The 27325-nt window shown below is 48.3% G+C and overlaps 4 protein-coding genes across 5 annotated transcripts in view; 2 read left to right on the forward strand and 2 right to left on the reverse strand.

Annotated features, from left to right (window-relative positions):
- Positions 1-25638, reverse strand: part of LOC125686130 (olfactory receptor 14C36-like) — a 31779-nt gene extending 6141 nt beyond the window's left edge. The window contains exon 1 of the mRNA XM_048929808.1: positions 25495-25638. The gene's annotated coding sequence lies outside the window, so the exon portion shown is untranslated. The remainder of the gene's footprint in view (positions 1-25494) is intronic.
- LOC125686175 (olfactory receptor 14J1-like) lies at positions 2469-3443 on the forward strand. The gene has a single exon (XM_048929895.1). The coding sequence runs from the start codon at positions 2481-2483 to the stop codon at positions 3441-3443; it is 963 nt and encodes a 320-aa protein (XP_048785852.1). The 5' UTR covers positions 2469-2480.
- LOC125686176 (olfactory receptor 14C36-like) lies at positions 8684-9646 on the reverse strand. Its single transcript, XM_048929896.1, has one exon. The coding sequence runs from the start codon at positions 9638-9640 to the stop codon at positions 8684-8686; it is 957 nt and encodes a 318-aa protein (XP_048785853.1). The 5' UTR covers positions 9641-9646.
- LOC125686173 (olfactory receptor 14A16-like) lies at positions 19390-22468 on the forward strand. 2 transcript variants are annotated; one of them, XM_048929891.1, is made up of 2 exons: positions 19399-20303; positions 21251-22468. In XM_048929891.1, the coding sequence occupies exons 1-2, from the start codon at positions 19399-19401 to the stop codon at positions 21342-21344; spliced, it is 999 nt and encodes a 332-aa protein (XP_048785848.1). In that variant the 3' UTR covers positions 21345-22468. The 2 variants fall into 2 exon arrangements, with proteins under 2 accessions (XP_048785849.1, XP_048785848.1); XM_048929892.1 differs by lacking the exon at positions 21251-22468 and having other exon boundaries at positions 19390-20389.
- Positions 25639-27325: the final 1687 nt, after the last annotated feature.

Genomic DNA, 27325 nt, shown 5'->3' on the forward strand with positions numbered 1-27325 from the left:
TTGTGGAGGCTCCGTCCCTGGCAGCGTTCAACAGATGTCTAGATGAGGAGCTGTGAGATCTGGTTTAGTGCTTGTGGTAGTAATGATGATGGCAGAACAGTTGGACTCGATGATCTTACAGGACATTTCTGACCATGAAATTTTATGATTCTATGATTCTATGATTCTAATCTGTATTGATGCACCATCACTGCACTGCTGCCAGCTGTGACAGAACAGTGGATCTGCCATCACTCTGCTCCTCTGCTCACTGTGACAGCACAGTGACCCTGACGTGATGATCTTCCTTCCTACTGTCACAGAACAACAACTGCAACACCACTGTGCTCATATCAGCTGTGACAGCACAGTGGAGCTGAAGTCACTGAGTTTGTCTCTCCTTTACAGTAACTCAGTTACTGTACATCACTGTACAGCCTACAGTGCATCACTGTAATTCTGACCACTGCCACAACTGAGTAATTCTGACATCACTGCTCTCCACATTTCTGATACACCACTGTGGCATTGCTGAACTCCTATCCACTGTGACAGCACAGTGACTTCAACATCATTGTTCTTGTACCTGCTATCATAGAATCCTGGCATATCCTGCAATGAAAGGGACCCATAAGGATCATTAAGTCCAACTTTTGGCTCCACACATCTGCCCTAAAAGCAGACCATATGACTGAGTGTGTTGTCTTGTCATGGAGTTATCTAGAGCAATCTGTGCCCGTGACAGAGGACAGCAGGCCTGCAGTCCTACTGGCCAAAAATAAAAATAGGAATGAAAATAATAATAATAATAACAATGACAACAACAACAACAACAATAATAATAATAATAATAATAATAATAAAACACAGCAGCAACAATCTAAGGAGGAAACATATTTTTACTGAATATGATATTGGAATGCAAGATAATACAATATTATAATATAAAATTTAAATTTAGGGTAATAAAACATATAAAATGAGAGAGCGAGCGTCTGAAACCAAAAGCCTTGCTTTGAACTGAGGGCGCACAGCTGGGGAGCGAACCCACACACTGCAGGGCAGCAAGCAAGGGAGTGATCCTGGGACTTCCTCCCATGACTGATCTTCCCCTCTGAACTCATAGCACTCTGGGTATGCAGTTCTTCTCTCCTGAGAGCCAGGTATCCAGAAAGTTGTCCGTCCACAGAACTGGAGTATTTACTCCTTAATTCCCTGTGCTTTACATGATGTTATGATGTGGAATACCAATAACAAGAATCATAAAACCATGACACCAGGTGGGGCATTTGCAGCTTTGCTAGGCACACACCATCTGCTAGGACAAAAAATGCTTCAGGAATCAGTCTGTCTACTGGTGATTAATTCATCTGACTTCAAAGTACGTTCTGCAAAGATGACCCTGTTGTCTATCAGGAGCTGCCAATGCAGAGACCTAAGGAGATCCGCAGGGAGAGCAATGAGGAAGAGAAAATGACATCTTCTGCTGGAGAGCTGGGCCGGGCTCCTGGAACACAGGGAGCTCATAAAAGAGGGCAGTGCTGCAGAGAGACAGCTGTGCCCAGGAGCAGCTCTTCTACACAGCACAGCCTGCAGGTGACAGGAGGAGAGCAGAGAAAGGAGAGCGAGCTTGTAAGATGTGTATGGTGTGAGCAGGCTGTGAGCTCACTGGAGGAGCATCGCTGACAGCCTTTGACAAGGTAAGTCTCACTGCAGGCTATGACTGCTGCCTGCCAGGCTCAGCGCTCAGCCTGCCTGGGGAGCTGCCCAGGGCGCTGCAGGGAGATGTGTGGGGGGAAGGAGCCCCCCGGCAGGGCAGGGCAGGGCAGGGCAGGGCAGGGGCCTTCTGCTGCTGGGGGCATGGGCATCACAGCTTCAGCACTCCCAGAGTGTTACCAAGGGCACTTTGCAAGAGGAGAGACAAGGCAGGGATTTTCCCATACCTGTCCTTAGGGAAGGAGAATGAGTTGGAGGCAGAAATCTGAAAGGAGATGTGAAATATGAACACAACTATAAGAGTCCTGAACTGTACGTTTCTCAGGCTGCAGTTACAAGCACAAACTCCTCATGTGCTTTCAGCCTCTTTTCTCCCAAAGGATTGCACCAGCTGGAATTTCCGTACTTCTCTGCAGACATGAATAATGCACTTGTCCTGCAACCAGGCAGCTTTCTCTAGTAGAAATTTAAGTGCACAGAGGTAGGAATGAGCACTCTGAGTGCAGACAGGGTAGAGATATGAGGAATGGAAATATGTCATAGGAAGAAAGTATCCAGGAGGCTGGGATATGATTAGACAATGAGAGGAAAGCAAGAGCTCCTTCATCTTTCACTTCTCAAGGGATGGTGAAGCTCATGTAAATTCAAGCTATGGAGTTAAATGAACATTGTCCTAAGAGAAAGAAAAACTGTTATAGCATGGCGGGAGGAGTGTCTCTGAAAAAGCTCTTGACTTGTTGTTATCTTCTGCACTCTGAACAGGACTCCATGCCCAGGAACTGCAGATGTCCAACAGCAGCTCCATCAGCCAGTTCCTCCTCCTGGCGTTGGCAGACACGCGGCAGCTGCAGCTCCTGCACTTCTGGCTCTTGCTGGGCATCTACCTGGCTGCCCTCCTGGGCAACGGCCTCATCAGCACAGCCGTAGCCTGCCACCACCGCCTGCACACCCCCATGTACTTCTTCCTCCTCAACCTCGCCCTCCTCGACCTGGGCTGCATCTCCACCACTCTCCCCAAAGCCATGGCCAATGCCCTCTGGGACAACAGGCACATCTCCTACACAGGATGTGCTGCTCAGGTCTTTTTCTTTTTGTTTTTGTTCTCAGCAGAGTATTCTCTTCTCACCATCATGTCCTATGACCGCTACGTTGCCATCTGCAAGCCCCTGCACTACGGGACCTTGATGGACAGCAGAGCTTGTGCCACCATGGCAGCAGCTGCGTGGGGCACTGGGCTTCTCTATTCCGTGCTGCACACTGCCAATACATTTTCAATACCACTCTGCCATGGCAATGTTGTGGATCAGTTCTTTTGTGAAATCCCCCACATCCTCAGGCTCTCCTGCTCTGAATCAGACTACCTCAGGGAAATTGGTTTCATTGTGCTTAGTGTTCTTGCCGTATTTGTGTGTTTTGTTTTCATTGTTGTGTCCTATGTGCAGATCTTCAGGGCTGTGCTGAGGATGCCTTCTGAGCAGGGACGACACAAAGCCTTCTCCACGTGCCTCCCTCACCTGGTCGTGGTCTCCCTCTTTGTCAGCACTGACTTTTTGACCTACCTGAAGCCCCCCTCTATCTCATCTCGATCCCTGGATCTGGTGGTTACATTTCTGTACTCAGTGGTGCCTCCAGTACTGAACCCCCTCATCTACAGCATGCGGAACCAGGAGCTCAAGGATGCAGTGAGGAAAATAATGTCATGGACAAATTTCAGCAGGGATCGTCTTCTCATCTGTCTCAACAAATGACTCACAGTTTTTTCCAAAACATGCCTATGTTATCTTAGAAATATTGAATGGCCTTTACTGAAAAAAAAAAAAACCATAAAGATCATCTAGTTTCAACCCCTCTGTTACAGGCAGGGTCACCAAGCACCAGAGCAGGCTGCCCAGAGCCTCTCATCCAGCCTGGCCTTGAATGCCTCCAGGGATGGGGCATCCACAACCTCTGTTGGCAACCTGTCCCAGGCCTTCACCACCCTCTGGGTGAAAAACCTCCTTTCAATATCTAACCTAAACCTCCCATTCTCAGTTTAAAACCATTCCCCCTGTTGTACCACTACCCTCTGTCCTAAACAACCATTCCCCCTCCTCTTTATAAATTCCCTTGAAGTATTGGAAGGTCTCAATGAAGTTTCCTCGAAATCTTCCCCAAGCTAAACAAGTCCAGTTCCCTCAACTTTTCTTCCTAGCAGAGCTGCTCCAACCTTCTGATCGTCTTAGTGCCCTCCTCTGAACCCACCCCCAGAGCTCCATGTCCTTCCTGTTCTGTGGGCCCCAGGCCTGGGCACAGTGCTGCAGATGGGGCCCCACAAGAGCTGAGTAGAAGGGGACAATCACCTCCCTCTCCCTGCTGGCTCCCTTTTTTAATGCAGCCCAGAACACAGCTGGCCTTCTGGGTTGCAAATGCACACTGCTGACTCATGTCCAGCTTCTCGTCCACCAGGACCCCCAAGTCCTTCTCTGCAGGGCTGCTCTCAAGAGGTCCTTCTCCAGGTCTGTATAAACACTTTGCATTGTCCCAGACAAAATACAGCACCTTGCACTCAGCCTTTTTTAACCTCATCAGGTTCACATGGGCCCACTTCTGCAGCCTGTCCAGGTCCCTCTGGATGGCTTCCCTTCCCTCCATGGATTGACTGCACCACTCAGCTTGGTGTCATTTTTAAACTTGCTGAGGGTGCACTCAATACCATCATCTGCACGGTTGATGAAGACGTTGAAGAGCATCCATGGCAAGACTGACCCTTGAGGGATGCCACTTGTGATCGGTCTCCACCCTGACACAGAACCATTGATCACAACCCTTTGGCTGCACCTGACCAGCCAATTCCTAATCCATCGAAAAGCCCAGCCTTCAAATCCACACCTCTCCAATTTAGAGAGAAGGATGTGGCGAGGGACCATCTCAAAGGCTTTACAGAAGTCCACATAGATGACATTCGTCGCTCTTTCCCTGTTCACCAATGCCATCACTCCATCACAGAAGCCACCAGATTAGTCAGGCAAGATCTGCCCTTGGTAAAGTCATGCTGGCTGTCTCCAATCACCCCTTTGTCTCGTATGTGCCTTAGCATAGCCTCTAGGAGGATCTGCTTTGTGGTCTTCCCAGGCACAGAGGTGAGGCTGACTAGCCTGTAGTTATTATTAAACTGGCAAACTGTAACTGGTCTTGAACATGACTGCGTGGAACTGTCCCTGCTGCTGTGGGGCTGATGGCAGATGTCTCCTGGAGAGGAATCTGGAGCAGCCAGGTGATGCCAGGGGATCTCCAGGGACAGAGTTAGAGTCTTAGAGGGCAGTGATTGCTTCCTTACGCAATGACAGACCATTGATCCAAAGGAACAGGGGAAGCTGGGGAGCACACAGGCAAATGAGGGCTCTGCAGTGGTGCTGCTGAGCCAGCAGGGCAGATGGAGAGGGACTCAGCAGTAGAGATCCCATCCAGCCGGGACTGCTTCCCACCCTGAGCAGCACAGGGTCAGCCCCGTGTCCCAGAGCACCACAGCTCCCTTGCTCTGCAGAGCAGCTCCACCAACTCAGGGCCCTGCAGGGTGCATGGGGAGGAAAGCAGAAGGGAAAAGGGAGCTGCTGACAAGCCAGCATGGACAATGCCCTGGGCAAGTCTCTCGGGGAGAAATGGCATGGCCTGGAGAGGGGCTATGGAGATTGCTGTGTGGTCAGGGAGGGAGGGATGAGAAGGAACACACCCTGTTTGTCCTCCTACTGCAGGCAGCTGCACCAGAGAGGACCCGCAGCCAGCACCTGGATGGAGCTCTGCCACCCGCCTTGCCCTCCCTTCTCCACTGCTGTCACTGCTGATGCATTCAATGACCTCCCAGTGCCGCTGGCCAGCACATCTTCCAGGGGCCATTCAGGTGCTGCAGTGACAGTGGCCTCACATCACCACTCCAGCCACATGTGCTCAGCCTGCCTCTCCCTTGCTCCTCTGCCCTGTCCTGTCCCTGCTGGGATGAGTGGTGTAGGGATGCGCTTCCTGTCCCCATGTTGACTCCTTCCAGCTGCTGGCCCGGCGAGCTCCTGGGGTTATTGATAGTGGACTTGATGGTGTGGAACAGAATCCAGAGAGAAAAGGTGATGTGAAGCAGCGCTTTTGCAGTGGTGACCTCCATGTTCATTTTGCAAGTGAGAACTTGTGCTCATTGTGCTTGTGGCCTGGAGCTTCTACCCCAGCGTTATCTGCATTGGTCATGGCACAGGAATGGCATTTCACAGACCAGCAACCCACTTTCTTCCTCATGTTGTGTCATAAACCAGTGTCTTATAAACCACTCTGACAGTGTTTGCATTGGCTCATGGATTACATGAATTAGACCTCTTTTAGTTATTTGAGTCACAATCCAATGTCATTAGGTCTCCACCTCTGTAGCCGATAAATTTTATACAACCTTCAACTTAGGACTGACCTCCTCTGACCTCGATTTTTTCACACCGTTTCTTTTAAACTTCCGTAGATTGGTGGGGATGTTTTCCCATTGTGATGGGTTTCACCACAGTGACTGTGATCTCTACTTGAGTCTTTCAGGCAGAGTTTGACACTGATGACCCAAAATGGTTCATGGGTGTTTGTGTTCATTGAGAATAAATCTGAGTTTCTTGGCTTCCCAGTGGCCATTTTAGCACTGGGTCACCCCCAGGAATCCACTGACTTGTCTGGGGGGCATTAAGTGTGCTATGTTGGGCTGCAGCTACAGGGACAAAGACAACTATAGGCAGTGTACTGCCCTGAGATCCTCATTCCAAGTTCCATCTGCAGCTTCCAGAGGGCTCTGGTCTCCTGCAGGTCCTCTCAGAAAGCTGCCTGTCCAGACAGGGTCTGTGCAACCTCTGGAGATGGCATGGGATGCTGGTGATCACACAGTGGAGTTTTGCTCCTTCCCATCTATCCTTCAGTTAATGTGTATTTCCTATTAATATTTATCATTTTCTATCTATCTGTGTAAAATACTTGTCCTATCAAATTTCTTGTGGCCTGTCAGCCATTGAGAAGAAGGAACCTCGTGATCTTCTTCCAAGGCACCTGCCAGCTTCATGGACAGACATGGCCAAGTCATGTCCCTCCTGCTATCGAGTTGTGAACTCACACAGAAGAGCCATCACAATCCCGTACACAAACCTCCTTCTTGCTCTATGGGCCCAACCAGGTGCTCAGGCACAGAGGATCCCACAGGCAACACATCAACCTGGCACTTTCTGTCAGCCTCTCAGGGACACTGCAGATGTGGTCCTGTATGCACAGATCCCAGCCAGGAGCCAAGGGCTGACCAACAGCTGCTTCAGGCAGAAGGCAGCACACCATGCCTTGCTGGGGCTGGCCTGTCAACTCCACACACACAAGTGATCTCACAGCCACCTTCACAGCCTCGCGCCACCTGCAGGCCCAGGAGGTCCTGAGGTAGAGCTGAGCTCATGGCAGCAATCCTACCCACCTCCTCCTCATGGCCTCAAGCTGATCAGTCACATCACCTCTTGTACATACATCACCTCACATTCATCACTGCATTACATGCATTTGCTCTAAGACTCCACGATTCCTGCTCTGCCCTGGACAGCCAAGTACTCAAAGTTTAGGGTTAGGGAAGGGGTTGAAGGTGAGGAGGGCAGAGCACAGGAGCAGGCTCTATGGGTGTTGGGTGTTCAGGATAGGAATTAAGGGTTAGAACTCATTTTATGGGGCAGAGATTAAGCAAAGGTTCAGTGAGAGGGCTTGGTGTTCTGCTAAGGTTTTCAGGACAGTGTTAGGACATGGACAAGCATTATGGATTAGTGTTTTGATGTGGGCTGCAGTTTGGGCAAGCATTAAATACAATCTTTTAATGTTATCAACAAAGCTTGGTTTTAGCATGAGTAGGAGAGTAAGTGTGGCAATCTGTGCAGTCCATTCCTTGGGAATGTTCTTGGCAGCAACTTTCAAAGAGGCCCTGAGCCTTCAGGCACTGCCATGAGGAGATCTCCATTAGCGACAGATTTGCTGTGGTGGAAACGATCTGTGTGACAGAAGTGCCCACTGCGTGTCCCTGCTTGTGTTTGCAGCCACACAGCAGCACTGTCACCAAGCCACAGGAGCTGCAAGGCTAAGGGGCAATGGGATTGAGTTTCAGCTCAACACACCACCACCACACCACTGAATTCTGTCTCTGAGTGCAACACTGAGCCTTTTCTTGAAGAGTTTCTGTCTCACCTCTGTTGGCTGTTCCATTCCTGAGATGGAAGTGGCACCTTACTCAGGAAGGAGAAGGACACACACTTCTGCAGGAGGACCTACCTGCAAATGCATGCTCCAGAATGTCTCCTGAGAGTCCTGGGAAACCCTTCCTGTACTCTCATGCATACGTCAGCTATCCTAGGGCATCCTGAAGGCAGTGCCCACCTACCTCTGTGAGGCAAATGGAAAGAAATTTTCAGGGAAACGTTTAAACCTCTGAGATGAGAACCCATATCCAAGAACTTTTCCTATGCAAAGTCTCAAAGAAACTGAGGAAGAGGGGATCTCAGAACCAACGTGCAAACCAGGTGCTGCTGCTGGCCTGTCAGAGGCACTGACAGATGTGAGCCTGCAAGCACAGACCCCAGCCAGGAGCCAAGGGATGGCCCGTCAGCTATTGCAGGCTGAAGTCACCGCACAGTTGGATTAACAGCCGTATGCTTCCTGCTGGATTGTGGGTTTGTGAGAACAACAGACCCTAACAGCTCCAGAAATGTCTCACAGGAAGGAAGACAGACAAAGTCACTGCATGCCCTTTGTTTTGTTAAGATTCACTGAGAGCTTGGTTCCTTATGCACACTATGTCTGGGCTACACTGCATATGCACAAACTCAGCAGTAATTGATGTGGATAATAGCATTTAAGTGGAAAATATTAGGATACATAAGATACAGAAAAAAATATTCAATAAATTACACATAAAACATGAGTACATAAACCGAAAGAAGGCAGTTGGATTCTGTTAAAATCTGCATTACAACTCCTACACAGAAAAGGGTGGGCAGTTCATTGTTTTCAAAACACATTTGTTCACCAGTTTCCATAGAGCATCCTTGAGATCCTGGTTCCTCATGCTGTAGATGAGGGGGTTCATTACTGGAGGTACCACTGAGTACAGAAATGACACCACCAAATCCAGGGATGGGGAAGAGATGGAGGGAGGCTTCAAATAGGCAAACATCACAGTGCTGAGAAACAAGGAGAGCACAGCCAGGTGAGGGAGGCACGTGGAGAATGCTTTGTGCCGTCCCTGCTCAGAGGGCATCCTCAGCACGGCCCTGAAGATCTGCACATAGGACACAACAATGAATACAAAACAGCCAAATAAAACAAGGATACTAGCCATGGTAAGCCCAAGTTCTCTGAGGTAGGATTCTGTGCAGGTGAGCTTGAGGATGTGGGGGATTTCACAGAAGAACTGATCCACAGCATTGCCATGGCAGAGAGGCAGTGAAAATGTGTTGGCAGTGTGCAGCAAGGAATAGAGAAGCCCAGTGCCCCAGGCAGCTGCTGCCATGGTGGCACAAGCTCTAAAGGTTATAAGGATTTCATAGTGCAGAGGCATGCAGATGGCAATGTAGCGGTCATAGCACATGATGATGAGGATGGAATACTCTACACAAAAAAAGAAAAGGAAAAAGAAGAGCTGTGCAGCACATCCTGCATAGGAGATGTGCCTGGTGTCCCAGAGGGCATTGGCCATGGCTTTGGGGAGAGTGGTGGAGATGCAGCCCAGGTCGAGGAGGGCGAGGTTGAGGAGGAAGAAGTACATGGGGGTGTGCAGGCGGTGGTGGCAGGCTACGGCTGTGCTGATGAGGCCGTTGCCCAGGAGGGCAGCCAGGTAGATGCCCAGCAAGAGCCAGAAGTGCAGGAGCTGCAGCTGCCGCGTGTCTGCCAACGCCAGGAGGAGGAACTGGCTGATGGAGCTGCTGTTGGGCATCTGCAGTTCCTGCTGGGCACGGAGTCCTGTTCACAGTGCAGAAGATAATGACGAGTCAAGGCCATTCTTAGCAACACTCCTCCTGCTACACTATAAAACCTTTTCTGTCTTTTTCGCCTATGTTCATTTAGCTCCATTACTTGAATTTAGTATCCTGAATCTCAGCTTCCCATAAGCAGAGGAAGCAAACAGAGCTTTTACCCTTCTCTCATTTTTAATCTTGTCCCATCTCCCTGGATATTTTCATCTGTTTCATGTCTCATTTTTAACCCCAACTACTCTTAGAGTCCACAACCACAACCTCTGTGCCCTCATATTTCTGTTAGAAAAATCTGTCTGATTGCAGGATAAGTATATTATTCATGTCTGCAGACAACAATAATAATTTCAACTGGTTCCATCTTATGACAAATGAGAGGCTGAAAGCCCACTCTGTGTGACTGTTCACAAAAGGAGCAATTTATTCAAGAAAAACTTGGGAGTCTCAGAGCTGTGTTCAAAGTTGACAGCCCCTTTTAGATTCCTGCCTTCATTCTTTTCCCCTTCACTCAGACAAGGAAATGGAAAATCATTGTCTTGCCTCTCCTCTTGCAAAGCATCCTTGGAAATACTCTGTAGTGCAGTGTAGCTGAGTTCCTGCTGCCCCAGGCAGCAGAATGCCCCTGCCCTGCCCTGCCCTGTCCTGCCCTGCCCTGCCCTGCCCTGCCGGGGGGCTCCTTCCCCCCACACATCTCCCCACAGCGCCCTGGGCAGCTCCCCAGGCAGGCTGAGTGCTGAGCCTGGCAGGCGGCAGAGTCCCTGCCCCGGCACACAGCCCCTGGGGCACAGCAGGGACCTGCTCTGCAGGACAGCCCTGGGCACCCGGCTGCAGCCCTGGCTGCACAGCCTGCAGCTGTCCTGGGACACGCAGCCCTCAGGTCTGTGCTCTGATGCTGCAGCACAGAAGCCCTCAGATGTAGCAGGTCTTTTTTCATGATAAAGAAATGAAATGTATGCAGCCCATTTTGCAATGAGGTGTCTCATATTCAGTGGTCCCTTCAGTGAAAGCCACTACACTGCCTGCAGTGAGAAACTTACCTTGTCAAGGGCAACGCTCCTGCACTGAGCTCACATTCTGCTCACACTGTACACATCTTGTAAGCTTTCTCCTCTTTCTCTCCTCTCCTCATGTCACCTGCAGACTGTGCTGTGCAGAAGAGCTGCTCCTGTGCACAGCTGTCTCTCCACAGCACTGCCCATTTGTAGGAGCTCCCTGTTTCCCAGGAGCCTAGCCCAGATCTGCAGCAGAGTATTTCACTTTCTCTTCTTCACTGCTCTCCCTGGAGATGCCCTTGGAGCTCTGTGGCTGGCAGCTCCTGATAGACAACAAGGTTATCTCTGCAAAACGTAAAGTCAGATGAATTAATCACCAGTAGACAGATTGATTCCAGAAGCATGGTTCATCCTAACAGATCATGCTTGCCTAGAAGAGCTGTGAATGCCTCACCTGGAAAGCTCTGTTCATAGCAAACAAAGAGGACACACAGACAAGGACAGGGACCCTCTGACTTCCCCTGTGCAGGGCAGTCGTTCAGTTGAGGAAATCGGTGCAGGGGTCTCATCTCCAGGTGGAAAAGTGTGGGGTTGAAATAAGGTTCAGTTCCCCACAAGCCCACAGGAGATGGGACTCCTGTTGGTTCAGATCAGATGTGTACAAGGAGTTGTCTGCATGTGTGAGCCCCTGGTCTGCATCCTTTGTCTTTTTTTCAGTGGGAAGTCGCTTGCTCACACACAGGCACTCTATGATGACCGGGTGCTGTGGTGTTCCTAGATGTGTGCAACAGTGCCTGCAAGCTGTGGTAGAGAACCTCTGAGAGAGCCACTTCCTGAGCATCAGCTGGGGGCCATACAAGGAATGGGAGTGTTCTTGGTCATGCTAAATGACATCAGATCTGCCAGTAATGGGCACCTGAGGGTGTCATTTTTCACCTCTCCCTATGCAGCATGCAGCATTATTCAGCTGACAAAATGGGTGAGCTCACCAGATGAAGAGTCAGATCTTTCTCTCTTCCCCATCTATTGCATATGCTGGAGCTTAAGGAATTACAGGGCTGTGACACACCTACATTCTTTCACTGATGATACTTCAGTTTTTTTGGGGCTCTCCCTTGAATGGCAGTTCCCTGGCGTCTCCAGTACACCCCCAGCCAGCTGGCAAACGGAGCTCAGGACCTTCAGGAAAGCCATGCCCTGGTTGTGTCAGTGCTTGCTGGACAATTGTGAGCCCCACAGTGGGTCTAGTACCTGTGTGCCACCTTCTGAACACCAATACCATGGTGTAGATGCAAGGCTCAGCCAGGCTAAATCAAATAATGCTTCTGGTATGGGATGCTTTCTGAAGAGTCTTTACAATAATGATAATAGCACGAATATTAACTCAGTGAGCTGGAAATCCTTGTGCATTTGCAGTCCTGGGGTCTTGTTTGAATCACAGAGACATGGTGGGATGGTTCCCACCTCTGAACTGTAGCAAAGGGTTACCCCCTTTATGATGGATGGACTCTTTATGATGGATGGTCAAGGAAGACAAGGATAGGCTGCTGGCTCTGTGAGAGTGCACTGAGCTCCTCCTGGGGATGGCAGAGCAGCCAGCTGAGAACTCATGAAAATGGCTTAAAGAGGAGACCAGCTGTGTCTGTTACTTCCTTTCTGATCAGGAAAAACAAGCAAAAGGGAACACAAAAAGACAAACAGGAGCCTCACAATTTCAGGCCCCTGTTCGACTCAGGGACCTTCCTCACTCAAGCATCTGCTGAGGGAGGGGACAGCACAGCAGGTCATATGCCAACCAGAAGATCCCTGGAGAGCACAGATGGCAGCTTCTTGGCCAAGCCGCAAAGGAACCAAAGAGGAGAGTGCTCTGCTGGATCTCATTCTCACCTGTAAATAAGAACTGGTGGGGAACGTGAAGATGACGGAGAAGTACCTGGCATGAAGGGCATGATGGACATGAAGGGAATGAAGCCTCCACTGCTGCATGTGAACATTTAAAACAAGCTCTGAGAAAAAAAAGAAACCTCAGTGTGACTCAGTCAGTGCAAAGATAGAGAGATGTCACAGACAATTCTGAACAGGGAAATTCTGGAGGGCACCAAACTCTGTGCAGGACACAAACGGATCTGCTCTTCTCTTTGAAGCTGTAAGTCTGAAAGATGTTTCTAAACATCAATAAAATTTAAACAAAAGATTGAAGACAAAGACGGAAATCAGTGAAAATTCATTGACACACTTCAAATTCTGAAATTCATTCAAGTCATGAAAACACTAGCCCTTGAGGGCATTATTTTGTCTGATTTTTATTTTTCTCTTTTTTTTCTAAAAAAAAAAAAAAAAAAAGAAAAAAAAAAGAAAATGTTTTCCGGAATTCTCATTTTGGAGCACAGATGCCTTCAGGTAAACACAGAGGTGCCAGTGCCAATGCCCTGTGACCAATGCCCAGCATCCACTGCTGCTCTGCCCTGCTGCGTATTTGATGTCCCTCATCCTCCAGATGTCTCCAGCTCTCCTAAATCAATCACCACGGTTCAGGGCATGTGGGATCGGGATTGTGGGATCTTAGAGACGACTCGACATGAGTTAGCAATCAAGTCCAACGTTTAATGGTAGAGCAGCAGACTATATAACTTTTAAGTACACTTGTCGCGTTCTCATTGGCTATTACTCATGCCTGTCAACCTGTGACCATGACAACGCAAAGTACTTCTTTAGCAGTTAATAAACTCCCGCCAGGGGCTCTGCATCCTTTTAGCCCACTTTTCCCCATCTGTTACAGCGTCCCAAATAGCATCACCAAAATCTCGCCATTCCTTAATTTAGAACAGACTTGTACTCAAGTCATTAAAATGCCCTTCTGCCCAGCCTGTCGTAACAAATGACAATAAGGCTTCGGCATGGAGCTTCACTCCCCGCTTCTCTAAGAAGCTTGATAATAGCGACAGGGCCACCTCCAGCTCCATGTCATCTTCCATTCTGGTTTCAGTGCGCACTCACTCGACCGGCATCTTTCCTCCTGCAGAGAATCCCCAAAGCTTTTCAGATGGCCTCGGGTCCCTGTTTGGGTGTCATTTGCAGGAGTGGGATTGTGGGATCTTAGAGATGACTCAACACAAGTTAGCAACTAAGTCCAACATTTAATGGTAGAGCAACAGAATACATAACTTTTAAGTACACTTGTCATGTTTTCACTGGCCATTACTAATGTCTGTCAACCTGTAACCATGACAACGTGAAGTTCCCTGCTACGCCTACTTCCCACAATGGCTTTCCCATACAGCACAACTTGCAACCAGTTGTTTACTCAAACTCCTTTACACCGTTATCATGTCCTTGATACTCTAAACATAGCCTTGTTTTTCAAGCCAGCCCTCAACAAGGGCATGTTTTCAGCAGGCCATCTGGACACATGCCCTTCCCACTGCCCTCCTGATTTCCCCATGCCTTGCTCTTTGTTCACTCAGATACCTCCCAGCCATCTGCCTGATCTCTGATCTTCAGGGAGATTATTGGAACTTGCTCCATCTCTCCAAAGTTTCATCTGCTCTTTTCTCAACTCCTTAGCTGTCATTATATCTATCCCTTCCTGTCTAACTCACTTCTTGTACAACTATTCCCTGTGAAAGACAAGCCTCATTAGATGCAGCTTGGACAAGGCATGCAGTTGATCACTGTGTTTATGGTTCATTCAATTGCATCATGTTTTCTACTGTTCGTTGGTAAAAAAGAGAAATCTTTCATTGCTCATGTGAAGCTGGTTCTCTGGGGAAAGCCAGTGGGAGTTGGTGCAAACGAGGTTTAACACTGAGCAGATGACTGCAGAGGAGAAGAGTGATGTGAGGAAAAGTGATGCAAGTCCCATGGGGCCAACGTGAGTAGAAACTGAGTGGGGTAGCTGAGGAGGATGTTTGCACACACAGTGACAAAGCAAAGCTCATTAAGGGACATCCTGGATCAATATCAGTTGCAAAGTGCTGCTTTAAATTCTTGTTCAAACCCAACTATAAAAAAATAAATAACTAGACTTCTTAAATGCCCGTCATTTTCTTCCTATTTTAGCTCTCTCCTGATACCTCTCCAGTTTGCTGAACAAGTTCTGAACACCTGAAGAAGATGACAGGAAGGCACACGGCACAGCACAGCTCTTCAGGTTGTAATGGGCCCCAGGGGGCATTTGCTGCTGAGTCCATCAACCTCCAGTGCAGAGAGAAAATTGCATGAAGTGCTCAAGAAGACAAAGTCAGAAGGAACAGTGAAGTTTCTTGGAGTATTAATGGGCCCCACTGAGGGCCATTCACAAGCAAGCTTCCCCTGGGACTTGATAGAGCAGAGAATTGGAAGCCATGATTGCAGGCAGACCAAGGCACTGGGATGGTGGCTGCGATGCTGAGAAAAGCCTCCTTTGTCTTGTGAAGCAGAAAGGCCAAGCCCTGATCCCCAGAGCCTTGGCAGGGAGATCCTGTCCCTCCTGCTGGCTCAGGGCCTTTCCTTCCTGGGGCAGTGTGATGGAGTTTTGTGTGATGTCAAATGAAAGAGAAGGGGACAGCAGCTGCCAGACTCTGCATGGGGTGCAAAGATGTCATGAGAACCAAGTCCCATGTGGGCAGTGTGTCCCATGACAGGATGTGGGATGTGAGAGTGGCCCAGTCTGAACAAGTAGTCAGTCACAACCGATCTTTGAACTTCAGATCTCTCAAGTCCAAGGTACAGGCACAATTTCCTCACTGGGATGTATGGCTCTGAGGATGGCATATGTGATGCTAAACCCACATGCAGAGCTCCTTCCGGGTCCTTCACTTTGGATACAATAACCACACACAGCACTACAGGCTTGGGCATGAGTGGCTGGATGACTGTGAAGTGGAAATAGACCTGAGGGTGATGGTTGATGCTTGGCTGAACGTGAGCAGACAGCATGCCCAGGTGGCCAAGAGGGCCAATGGCATCCTGGCCTGCAATAGAAACAGCATGGCCAGCAGGAGCAGGGAGGTGATCATCCCTCTGTACTCAGCGCTGCTGAGGGAGCACCTCGAATATTGTGTTCAGTTTTGGGCCCCTCACTACAAGAAAGACCCTGAAACATGTCCAGAGCAGGGCAACAAAACTGATGAGGGATCTGGAGCACAAGTCTTATAAGGAGCAGCTGAGGGACCTGGGATTGTTTAGTGTGGAGAAGAGGAGGCTCAGAGGAGACCTCACTGCACTCTACAGTCTCCTGAAGGCAAGTTGTGATGAAGAAGGGTTTGGCCTCTTCTGCCAGGCAACAAACAGGACCCAAGGAAATGGCCACAAGTTGTACCAAAGGAGGTTTAGGTTAGACATAAGGAAGAACTTTTTCTCTCTGAGCGTGGTCAGGCACTGAACGGCTGCCCAGGGATCTGGTGAAGACGCCGTCCCTGGCAGAGTTCAAAAGGCATCAGGATGAGGAGCTACAAGATATGGTTTAGTGCTTGTGGTAGAAATGGTAGTGGGAGGACAGTTGGACCAGATGATCTTACAGGTCATTTCCAACCTTGTGATTCTATGATTCTATGGTTCTAATCTGCCTTGATCCATCATCACTGCCCTACTGCCCATTGTGACAGAACAGTGCATCTGCCATCACTGTGCTCCTTCCCACTGTGACAGCACACTAACTCTGACATCACAACGCTCCTGGCCTGCATCCACTGGACAGCACAGTGACCCTGACATTACAGTGTTCCTTCTCACTGTCACAGAACAATGACTGCAACACCACTGTGTTCATCACAGTGTGCTGTGACAACACAGTGGTGCTGAAGTCACTGAGTTTCTCCCCTTTACAGTACAGTGACTCTGACATCACTGTAATACTGACCACTGCCACAACTCAGTAATTCTGACATCACTGCTCTCCATGTCTCCAAGACATCACAGTGACTTGGAGTTGCTGAACTCCTATCCACTGTGACAGCACAGTGACTTCAACATCACTGTGCTTGTACCTGCTACCATAGAATCCTGGCATATCCTGCAATGGAAAGGACCTGTAAGGATCATCAAGTCCAACTTTTGGCTCCAAACATCTGCCCTAAAAGCAGACCATATGACTGAGTGTGTTGTCTTGTCACCGAGTTATCTAGAGCAATCTGTGCCCGTGACAGAGGGCAGCAGGCCTGCAGTCCTACTGGCCAGTAATAATAATAATAATAATAATAATAATAATAATAATAATAATAATATGAATCAAAATAAAATAAATAAAATAAATCAAAATAAAATGAAATAAAATAAAATAGTAAAAATAAAGCAGCGACAACAATGTAAGGAGGAAAGTCAAATTTACTAAATATGATATCAGAATACAAGACAACACAATATTATAAAGTAAAATTGGAATTTAGGGTATTAAATCAAATAAAATGAGAGAGTGAGTGTCTGAAACCAAAAGCCTGACTTTGAACTGAAGGTGCACGGCTGGGGAGCGCTCCCACACATGGGGCAGCAAGCAAATGAGAGATCCCGGGGCTTCCTCCCTTATCTTCCTTATCTTCCTTATCTTCCTCTCTGAACTCAGAGTCCTCTGGGGTATGCAGTTCTTCTTCTCTTCTGAGAGCCAGGTGTTCAGAACAGTCAGTCCACAGAACTGGAGTGTTAAATCTTCAATTCCCTGTGCTTTACGTGATGTTATGATGTGGAATACCGATAGCAAGAACTGTAAAACCACCAGACCAGATGGAGCATTTGCAGCTTTGCTAGGCACACACAATCTGCTAGGACAAACAATGCTTCTGGAATCAGTCTGTCTAGTAGTGATTAATTCATCTGACTTCAAAGTGCATTTTACAGAGGTGACCTGTTGTCTATCAGGAGCTGCCAGCCCCAGAGCCCCAGGATCATCTCCAGGGAGAGCAGTGAGAAAATGACATCCTCTGCTGCTGAGCTGGGCCGGGCTCCTGGGAAACAGGGAGCTCCTACAAATGGGCAGTGCTGCTGCGGAGAGACAGCTGTGCCCAGGAGCAGCTCTTCTGCACAGCACAGCCTGCAGGTGACAGGAGGACAGAAGGGAAAGGAGAGAGAGATCTCAAGATGTGTACATTGTGAGCAGCTGTGAGCTCAGTGCAGGAGCATTGCTCACAGCCCTTGACAAGGTAAGTCTCACTGCAGGCCATGCAGCTGCTTTTAACTAACTCAGGGATATCCCATTGCAGACCAGGCTGAAGGCACTCCATGTTTTGTTATCATGGAAAAACTTTGGCTTCAGCTGAGGGCTTCTGTGCTACAGCATCAGAGCACAGCCCTGAGGGCTGCGTGTCCCAGGACGGCTGCAGGCTGTGACATGTGGAAAATCAAACCCTGTAGCCTGTAAGGATACAGAGAAGGTACGTTTTATTGGCAATTGCGCAAAAGCCCTGGTGCAAGGGGGATAATTCCTCCAAGCTTGCACACTGTCCAGAAAAGTCGTGCTACAGATAAAGGGCGAACTAATAAAAAATCAATGGTTTCCCGGAATTCGGATACATATTCATTATACGCCAAAGCATGCAGACCCTCCCCTGTTGCGCTTGCATAATGGGTCATGAGTTGAAGAATTTGTTGTCTTTTTCGTGAAGCCTTCTGACCTTCCTCACCATAACTCCTGGCAGAGAAGGGGGGGGCATCCCCCAAGCTAGTTTTGTCTCGCCCTTGTGGACATCTAATCACCTCCCTGCCAGATGTCTCAAACCTTATCAGTATGGCCTTCATCCCCCTCACTATCCCAGACCCTGTGCCTGCGATGCCCCATTCTCTAATAAGCTCTACATTCCTGCTTCTAGAGATTATTCCTAACTATCCCCCTTTATCCTCCCCCTTATTCTCAGTTACAGTGAAACCTTCTTTTTGCCTTTTGCTTTTCTTATGGGGCCCCTTTTCCACCTTTCAGGCTGTGCATCCGGGGCTGCAGCTGGGTGCCCAGGGCTGTCCTGCAGAGCAGGTCCCTGCTGTGCCCCAGGGGCTGTGTGCCGGGGCAGGGACTGTGCCGCCTGCCAGGCTCAGCACTCAGCCTGCCCGGGGAGCTGCCCAGGGCGCTGCGGGGAGACGTGTGGGGGGAAGGAGCCTCCATCACAGCAGGGCAGGGCAGGGGCCTTCTGCTGCCACAGCTGCTGCCTGGGACAGGGAGCTCATAGCTACACTGCACCCAGAGTGTTTCTAAGGGCATGTCGCAAGAGGAGAGGCAAGGTAAGGATATTCCTTTTCCTATTCTGAGTGAAGGATGAATGAAGGCAGAAATCTAAAAGGGGCTGTCAACTTTGAACACAGCTCTGAGACTCCCAGATTTATCTTTAATCAATAGCTTGGTTTGTGTACAGGCACATGCAATCAGTATCTCCTTTCTCAAAGGATGGAACCTGTTGAAATTATTGTCATTTTCTGCAGACATGAATAATGCACTTATCCCACAAACAGATTTCACTAACAGACTGTGCACAGAGGTTAGGGTTGTGGGCTCAAAGAGCAGTTGGGGTAAAGATATGAGACATGAAACAGATGAAAATATCTGAGGAGATGGGATAAGACTAGAAAATGAGAGAAAGATTAAAGCTCCAGATGCGTCCTCTGCTTATGAGTAGTGGAGCTTCATGAAATTAAATGGAGCCAATGGAACATTTGCTAAAGAGAAAGTGAAGGTATTATAATATAGCAGGAGGAGTGACTCTGAGAATGGCCTTGACTCGTCATTATCTTCTGCACTCTGCACAGGACTCCAAGCCCAGGAACTGCAGATGCCCAACAGCAGCTCCATCAGCCAGTTCCTCCTCCTGGCGTTGGCAGACACGCGGCAGCTGCAGCTCCTGCACTTCTGGCTCTTGCTGGGCATCTACCTGGCTGCCCTCCTGGGCAACGGCCTCATCAGCACAGCCGTAGCCTGCCACCACCGCCTGCACACCCCCATGTACTTCTTCCTCCTCAACCTCGCCCTCCTCGACCTGGGTTGCATCTCCACCACTCTCCCCAAAGCCATGGCCAATGCCCTCTGGGACGACAGGCACATCTCCTACTCAGGATGTGTTGCACAGGTTTTCTTTTTACTTTTCTTTTTTTGTGTAGAGTACTGCATTCTCACCATCATGTCCTATGACCGCTACGTTGCCATCTGCAAGCCCCTGCACTACGGGACCTTGATGGACAGCAGAGCTTGTGCCACCATGGCAGCAGCTGCGTGGGGCACTGGGCTTCTCTATTCCCTGCTGCACACTGCCAACACATTTTCACTGCCTCTCTGCCAAGGCAATACAGTGAAACAGTTCTTTTGTGAAATCCCCCACATCCTCAAGCTCTCCTGCTCAAAATCCTATCTCAGGGAATTTACACTTATTGTGGTTAGTGCACTTGTGCTTTTTGGGTGTTTTGCTTTCATTCTTTTCTCCTATGTGCAGATCTTCAGGGCTGTGCTGAGGATGCCCTCTGAGCAGGGACGGCACAAAGCCTTCTCCACGTGCCTCCCTCACCTGGCTGTGGTCTCCCTGTTTCTCAGCACCGTGGTGTTTGCATACCTGAAGCCCTTCTCCATTTCCTCCCCATTCCTGGATCTGGCGGTGGCAATTCTCTACTCAGTGGTTCCTCCAACACTGAACCCTATTATTTACAGCATGAGGAACAAGGAGATCAAGCATGCCCTCAACAAAGTGTTTCAGCATGCAACATCCCTGCTTCAATAATTTGCACAACTTCCTCACATCGTTCCCAGTGATGGATCTTTATATTTTATGTATGTATGTGTCTCGCTCCAATTTATAGGAGGGAGAGGAGTTTCTTTTATTAGCTGTATACCCAGCGTAAGATTAAGAAGCAATGGTTCCAATCTTGGTCCGACCAGTTGATTACAAATCTTAATCAGGGAAATGGGGAAGGGGAGGACGGACACTATTATGAATTAGGGTAATGGGGAAGGGAAGGAGGGAGATAGAAAAGACAGAAAAGAATAAGCAAGGAGTCTTTATAGGCAGCAAGATGGACACAGTCACCACCATGGATCCAGCGTGGTTCGTAGTTCAGTCTTTGATCTTCAGTAGTGGTGGGTCGTCGGGCAGAGTTGTTCTACTAACGACCATGACAACGACCATGGCGATGATGGCCCCTTTTCAATGGTTTCAAAGTGGTTGAGTCAGCTGTCTTTGGAGTGGCAGCTTCTGGCTCTGGGATCTCAGCAGAAACTCCTTTGTTTCCATCTTCCGGGCCTTGCCAGCAGATAAGAGGGAGCAGGGATGCCCATCTGCATCCTGTTTCTCACAGAACACAATGGTATCATTCCCCAGTTTTCCCACACCTAGCTGGAGCTGTTTAGTCACAGGCCGGATCTTCGGCCAGTGAACACTCCTGAGCACTCTGATCCGCTCTTCTACAGAGCAAGCAGCTCTGGAGGAAGGGGCTTTCAAATGTTCCCAAAGCGATATTGGTTGTCACACAGTAGCACCCATCACTTGCCTCCTTAACAAATCACTCAGTCTTATCACAAGAAATACCTCAGGAAGCAAGCTTTGAGCCAAAAAACAAAGAAGGACTCTCACACCACCCCGTGGCTCAAAGATTGCTTGAAATGAAGCATAAGTGACCCTCCATGGTGGTGAGGAAAAGAAAAGGGAGAAAAAAAAAAAAAAAAAAAAAAGCAAAGAAGCAGGAGGGAAGGAGGAGGGGGAGAAGGGGAAGCGAATCGTTACACAATTACTAGGAAAGATTTCTGGGATTGGTTACAAATGTTGCCCTGATCTGTTGGACTTGTCCATCATCAGTTGAAGTGGTTACAAAGTACATGGAGGATACAACACCTTGTACAAGTTGAATAAAACATGGAATCATACAAGGTACAAACACAAGAGCTGCAACAACATACAGTAGAGAAAATAGGGTACGTTTGACCCATGGGCCACCTGGAAGCCAGGAAAAGAAATCAAAGTCTGGGCCTTTCCAGCTTTGGACAGGAACATGGGCTATTTTCTGCATACCCTGGGCAATTTAACAACTTCACCATTGTCATCAATCTTAGGCAACAATTAGAATCATTCAATTTGCCACAGACAACACTCAGTGATACCTCAGGAGTGGTGACACGAATGTTACATGATGAATAAAAGGTGGAAAGTGAAAAGAGTACATTGGACAATGACCACACATTTAACAACAACCAATAATAATAGATAAATAAGTAAAACAAAACAGAGGTATTTGTGTCAGCTGCTTTCCCCACCCAGGAACTCCCAGTGTAAGCCAGGATCCAGATGGGAATTCTTCAGTAGAGGCTGTGGTGTTTATGAATAGCCATACGCTATTACACTTCAGTTAATTCACTAAAAGCGTATCTAGTCTAATTTGACAATATGTGGACTTGCCATGTAATGTTTTCTAAGATGATTTAGTGTCTCGAGAACTTTCCACTAGAGCATTTCCAAAGCAATTCAAATGCTGAGAGGCAAGTTCAAGTATTGTTACAGCCCACAGAACTTTTCACAGGATGGTTGTGCAGGATACCCCCACAGTACAAACCATCAAAGAGGGGCAATCCCAGGAACATACACATCTCTTATTAAAACTTAGGCACTTTCCAACAACCATGTTTTGGATGGAACTCCTGGACTGGTGGGACACTGAAAAGCATCAGTGCAAAGGGCTTTCTGATAGATTTCTTTTGTGACCACATCTAACAGATATCAGATGGGTCCCTTGGTTCATTTCCCAGTTTGTTAGGAATTGGGAAACACTGTGGAGGAGTTACATGCAAATCATAATCAGTTTGGTAAAAAGGGGTGAAAGAAGCAATCAGAAGAAATGGTATCACTGTGCAGGGAGTACCAGTAAGCCAGGATGACTGTAAAAACCCTGAACCCAGTTGTGAAGTTTAACAGATCCAAGGACTGATACCAATCACCACCCACACCCACAACAACACAGAACATAACACTACTGCAACCAAAAAGTGCAGTCAAGAGATACATTCAGTGTTCTAGCATGATCAAATCTTCAGTATTTCTGTCACAAAACACAAATGGTTAAAATCAGCTATTAGCCTTTTTGTGTTCTGTCAAGGTCCCATGGGGATCTTCTGTGAAATAAAACAAGACACCGACTTGCCCTTTTGGTCTTGGTTAATATGATTAAAAAATGAGGGAACAATCCAGCAAGCGTTGATTTCATATTCCTTTTTCAGGGTGTCTTTAGCCTTCCAAGCGTATTTGTTAAGGGACTCCATTAAGGTTAGGGGAAACTGGCCTCAGGCTAGCTGAGTCAATCGACACAGTCTGGCCAGGGAGGTAAGAGTGTTTCCCTGGCTTATCAGCCACTGGATCCTGACTCACAGGGATAACTGGCAAGAGTGGTGAGGCCTTTGGACAGAAGGTGTTAAATCGAGGATCTTGTTTCCCTTTGTTGTGAGCTTTCTCATGCATCCACCCTTCAGCGCCCCCACCCCGCTCACATGGGAGGGGCGAAGACATCAGTTTTCTAATGGCTTGGAGAGCCGTTCAGGTTCCCTGGGAGAGACCCTAGGACCTGGGGTTTTGCTTTCCTCGAGATTCTGGAGCTTTTGTTCTGGCCACCACTTAACTAATTTCTCTAACCTGACAGTGGGTAATCCATTCATCAAATCTCGTGGAACACCCTTTTGCCAGCCCAGTGTCCAGAGACAATTACGTTTATGATCAGTATTTCGCCTACCTGTTTTTACTGACAGTGAGACCCTTCCAGTCCCACTGAGCTTTGAGCTAGGAGGCCTGGGGGCAAGGCTGACTGCTGCAAGTCTTACTTCCCTTGGCTCAAATTTAGTGGAGGAAGAAACCACTGGCCCATATTTCCTTCCATAGTTAATTAACTCTTGGGCAACCTCTCCCCACATCCATGCTTTGTTTCCTGACTGCAGATGGTTGGGGGTCACAGTTCCTTCTAACGCTGGCCGGGCTCTCTCTCCCTGAGGCATTGCCTGTATTTTTCCTTGCAGTTGAATACCTATAGGCTTTAACGACTCTGGAAGCCCTCTAATTAAAGCAGTCATTCTCTCAGGATCAACAGGCATCATCATAGGTGATTCATGGTGTGGCTGCAGCTTTCTATCACACATCATTTGGAGACAAGCAGCCTTTTGAACACTCTCTACTAACTGATCAGTTGTTCCAATAATGGCAAGAGGGTCTCCCCGTTCTAAAGGGTTGAGACCACCTGCCCAATAGGCAGCCCTTTGCCTTAAGGACCAGGGAGCACGATTGTCACCAGTAGTTAAAAATACTCCTGGTCCCCAATAACCTTCTGCTTCCTTTTCTGTTAACCGAATCTGGTCGCCACCAGTGAGACTAACCCTCTATACATATTCTGTCTCTGATTCCTTTGGAGAGCGGCTGAAATCTTTCTTCAATTTCGCTAGTTCAGTGGCTGAGAAGGGAATTTCTTTAACATTCATTTGAGGATCTAGATCCTCACTGTTATCGAATGTGTATTCAGTTTTTATCAAAGGACGCAATGGGGCTGTTGGAGTTTCTAATTTATCTAGCCTTTCCTTCATTCCTGGTAGTTCCACCTGAGGAGAAGTTTTTTCTCGAGGCAAACTATGGGTGACGGTATGGCTGGCATGCTTACACGTCAGCAGTTCATTAAAAGCCATTTGCAACAAAGCCGCATTACGTTTCTCTCTTTCTAATTGTTCCTCGAGATTAACTATTTGATTCTGCAGAGTTTTTACCAATTCTTGTGTAACTCTAACCGATTCCTGTAGTGCTTCTATGGTTTGGAGTTCTGCCGAATGCTTTTCATTTCGGAACTCCACAGCAGCTTTTAAAGCAGCCCTGAGTACAGCACAAATGAACGACTCTCCTTTTCCAGCTCGTGTACGAGCCTCATTCTGTAAGACACTAATGCGGTCCGGAACACTGCAAATTATGCCAATTTTGGCGTGCCCAATCCACCCCTGATAAAGAGGGACGAGCACCATGCTTTTCTAAAAGGTCAAATAACACATCTTCACTTTTCATACTGGCAATACTGTTACTCATTTCTTAATACAATGAAAGGTCTATACTAAGGGAGGAGGAGGTACACGTATTCAAAAGCTCAGTTACTCCTCACCGCTCCTCCCAGGGAGATACACCGCACCTAAACAAATGCAAATGCTCCAATCACTCCTCCCTTCCTTTGGGGGAGCGCAAAAAATGTGAAGTTAAAGCAACACTTTCTAGGTTTCAATAGAGTAAATACAATTTCTTGGAGAGGCACACACGTTTAAGTAACAAAATATCACTTCCTCACTTCCCCAAGAGGCGCGTGCATGCAGACACACACACACACACACACACAAAAGGTTCAAGTTTCGCACTTCAGTTACCAAATAACCAGAGAGGTCTTCCCGAGGAGGCGCACACGTATTAAACAAAATGCAAGCATTCAGAATAGGTCCCCAAGAGGTACACACATAAAAGGTAAAGTTTCAGAATATGGAGCGGTCTTCCTGGAGAAGGACTCACGTCTAAATTTTCAAAACTATCGCTCCTTGCAACTCCAGGAGGTGCACACAGAAAAAAAAAGTTTCAAACTATATCTGGAAGGACAACACTCTCACAGCGGGTATCCTGCAACGACTACGCCATTGAATAAATGTCTCGCTCCAATTTATAGGAGGGAGAGGAGGTTCTTTTATTATCTACATACCCGGCATGAGATTAAGAAACAACGGTTCCAATGTTGGTCCGACCAGTTGATTACAAATCTTAATCAGGGAAATGGGGAAGGGGAGGACGGACTCTATTATGAATTAGGGTAATGGGGAAGGGAAGGAGGGCGATAGAAAAGATAGAAGAGAATAAGCAAGGAGTCTTTATAGGAAGCAAGAGGGACACAGTCACCACCATGGATCCAGCGTGGTTCGTAGTTCAGTCTTTGACCTTCAGTAGTGGTGGGTCGTCGGGCAGAGTTGTTCTGTTGACAACGACGACGACGAACGAAGGACAACGACAACCATGGTGATGATGGCCCCTTTTCAATGGTTTCAAAGTGGTTGAGTCAGCTGTCTTTGGAGTGACAGCTCAAATCCAAAGTGGTCGAGTCAGCTGTCTTTGGAGTGACAGCTCAAACCCAAGGTGGTTGAGTCAGCTGTCTTTGGAGCGACAGCTCAAACCCAAGGTGGTTGAGTCAGCTCTCCTTGCAATGGCAGCTTCTGGCTCTGGGACCTCAGCAGGAAATTCCTTTGTTCTTATCTTTCTGGCCTTGCCAGCAGATTAGAGGAAGCAGGGAGGCGCCAACTTGTATCTTGCCTTCGCAGGATACACTGGTATCATCCCCCAGCCTTCCATAGCAAACAGGAGTTATTTGGTCACAGGCTAGATCTTCTGCCAGCAAACAGTCCTGAGCACCATCTTCCGAAGGCAAACAGCTCCAAAGATGTCAAATTGTCCACACAGCGATGTCGATTGCCACGCAACACCCATCACTTGCCTCCTCAACAAAATACCTCAGGAAGCCTTGAGCCGAAAAAAAAAAAAAACAAAGAAGGATTCTCACAGTGGCCTCTGAGCCCTTTCAGACCAACCAGCTGGATTAGCGTGGCTGTGACCTTGGTTTGGAGTTCACCCAGCAGGCTTTGCCCAAAGCAGAATGAGCTGTGGGCACAGCGTCCAGCAGTGGAAGTGACCAACAGCTGGAGACAGCAGCAGCCTGAGCGGAAAGCGGCGCTCTTGAGGGAAATCCTCACTGTGAACAAAGGCCCAGAAGAAGAGCAGCTTGTCCCTGAGTTCACATAGTCAGGTTTTCCTTTCTGATGTTACCCCTCAGGCGGTGCCTACAGCTGTGTGATGTGCTCTGCAGGAAGTGCCGATGTTTCGCATTCAACCTTGTCTTTCACCTTGTTCTAAAGCTTAGAGCAACCTTAATTTCTGCAGCCCTGAGCTTTGTGCCACGAGAGCTCTCCAGCTACTACCCGTGATGTGAGACTGTATTGTGTCTACTCTGTCAGGCTCTTCTTCACTTTTCTCTTTTAAGGTACCTCTTTTAAGTACCTCTTTTAAGGTAGGAAAATTCCTTTCTGGGCCAGGAGAAGAAGAAATGCAGCAATCTTCCCTGCGCTGCTCTGCTTGCCTGAGTTGCCAAGTGCTCCTCGTTTTTCTTGTACCCTTCAATTCCAAGTCCATAGTTTCCCAAAACCAAAGAATTCAGAGGTAACCACCTACAGTTCAGTAAGTTTCAGTATTTATTTCAGTATTTATTTCTGACTGTGGCAATTCCTTCAGTTCAGAAGTCACATTTAATTTACGGAGCCTGCTTTAATTCTGACCAAGGTTGCAGTGGCAGCTGGCTTCCCAAGGCTGCAGTACGTGGTGGTGGCACAGCCTCGGGCTTCTGCATTTGGTCTGATCCCACATTTCCTTTCTCTGTGTTGCAGGTCAGCTGGCGCTAGAAGTGGACGGCATCCAGTGTGAATGAAGGTCAGTGCAGGAGCAGCTGCTGCTGGGAGGAAGGAAGTGCAGGCTGATGAGCGCTGCTGCATCTCCCAGCACGGCACCAGAGGAGGCAGCAGTGATGCTGGGGGGCAGTTGCAGAAGAACACGAGGAGCTCCTCAGCAGGAAGCCACAAACCTGCAGAAAGCTGCAGCAGACTCAGAGCACGCGTGGATGCCCAGGAGGAAGTGCAGGCCCAGCGTTTGAGCAGTGCCTGGCCATGGAGTGCTGCGGCCCAAGAAC

This window comes from Lagopus muta, chromosome 32 (genome assembly GCF_023343835.1).
Source record: "Lagopus muta isolate bLagMut1 chromosome 32, bLagMut1 primary, whole genome shotgun sequence".
Lineage (NCBI taxonomy): Eukaryota > Metazoa > Chordata > Aves > Galliformes > Phasianidae > Lagopus > Lagopus muta.

Coding starts and splice junctions, on each gene's coding strand:
- LOC125686175 (XM_048929895.1), top strand. CDS start 2,481: ATGTCCAACAGCAGCTCCATCAGCCAGTTCCTCCTCCTGGCGTTGGCA.
- LOC125686173 (XM_048929891.1), top strand. CDS start 19,399: ATGCCCAACAGCAGCTCCATCAGCCAGTTCCTCCTCCTGGCGTTGGCA. Junction 20,304..21,250: donor AAGCATGCCCTCAACAAAGT/GTTTCAGCATGC, acceptor GGTGAGGAAAAG/AAAAGGGAGAAAAAAAAAAA.
- LOC125686176 (XM_048929896.1), bottom strand. CDS start 9,640: ATGCCCAACAGCAGCTCCATCAGCCAGTTCCTCCTCCTGGCGTTGGCA.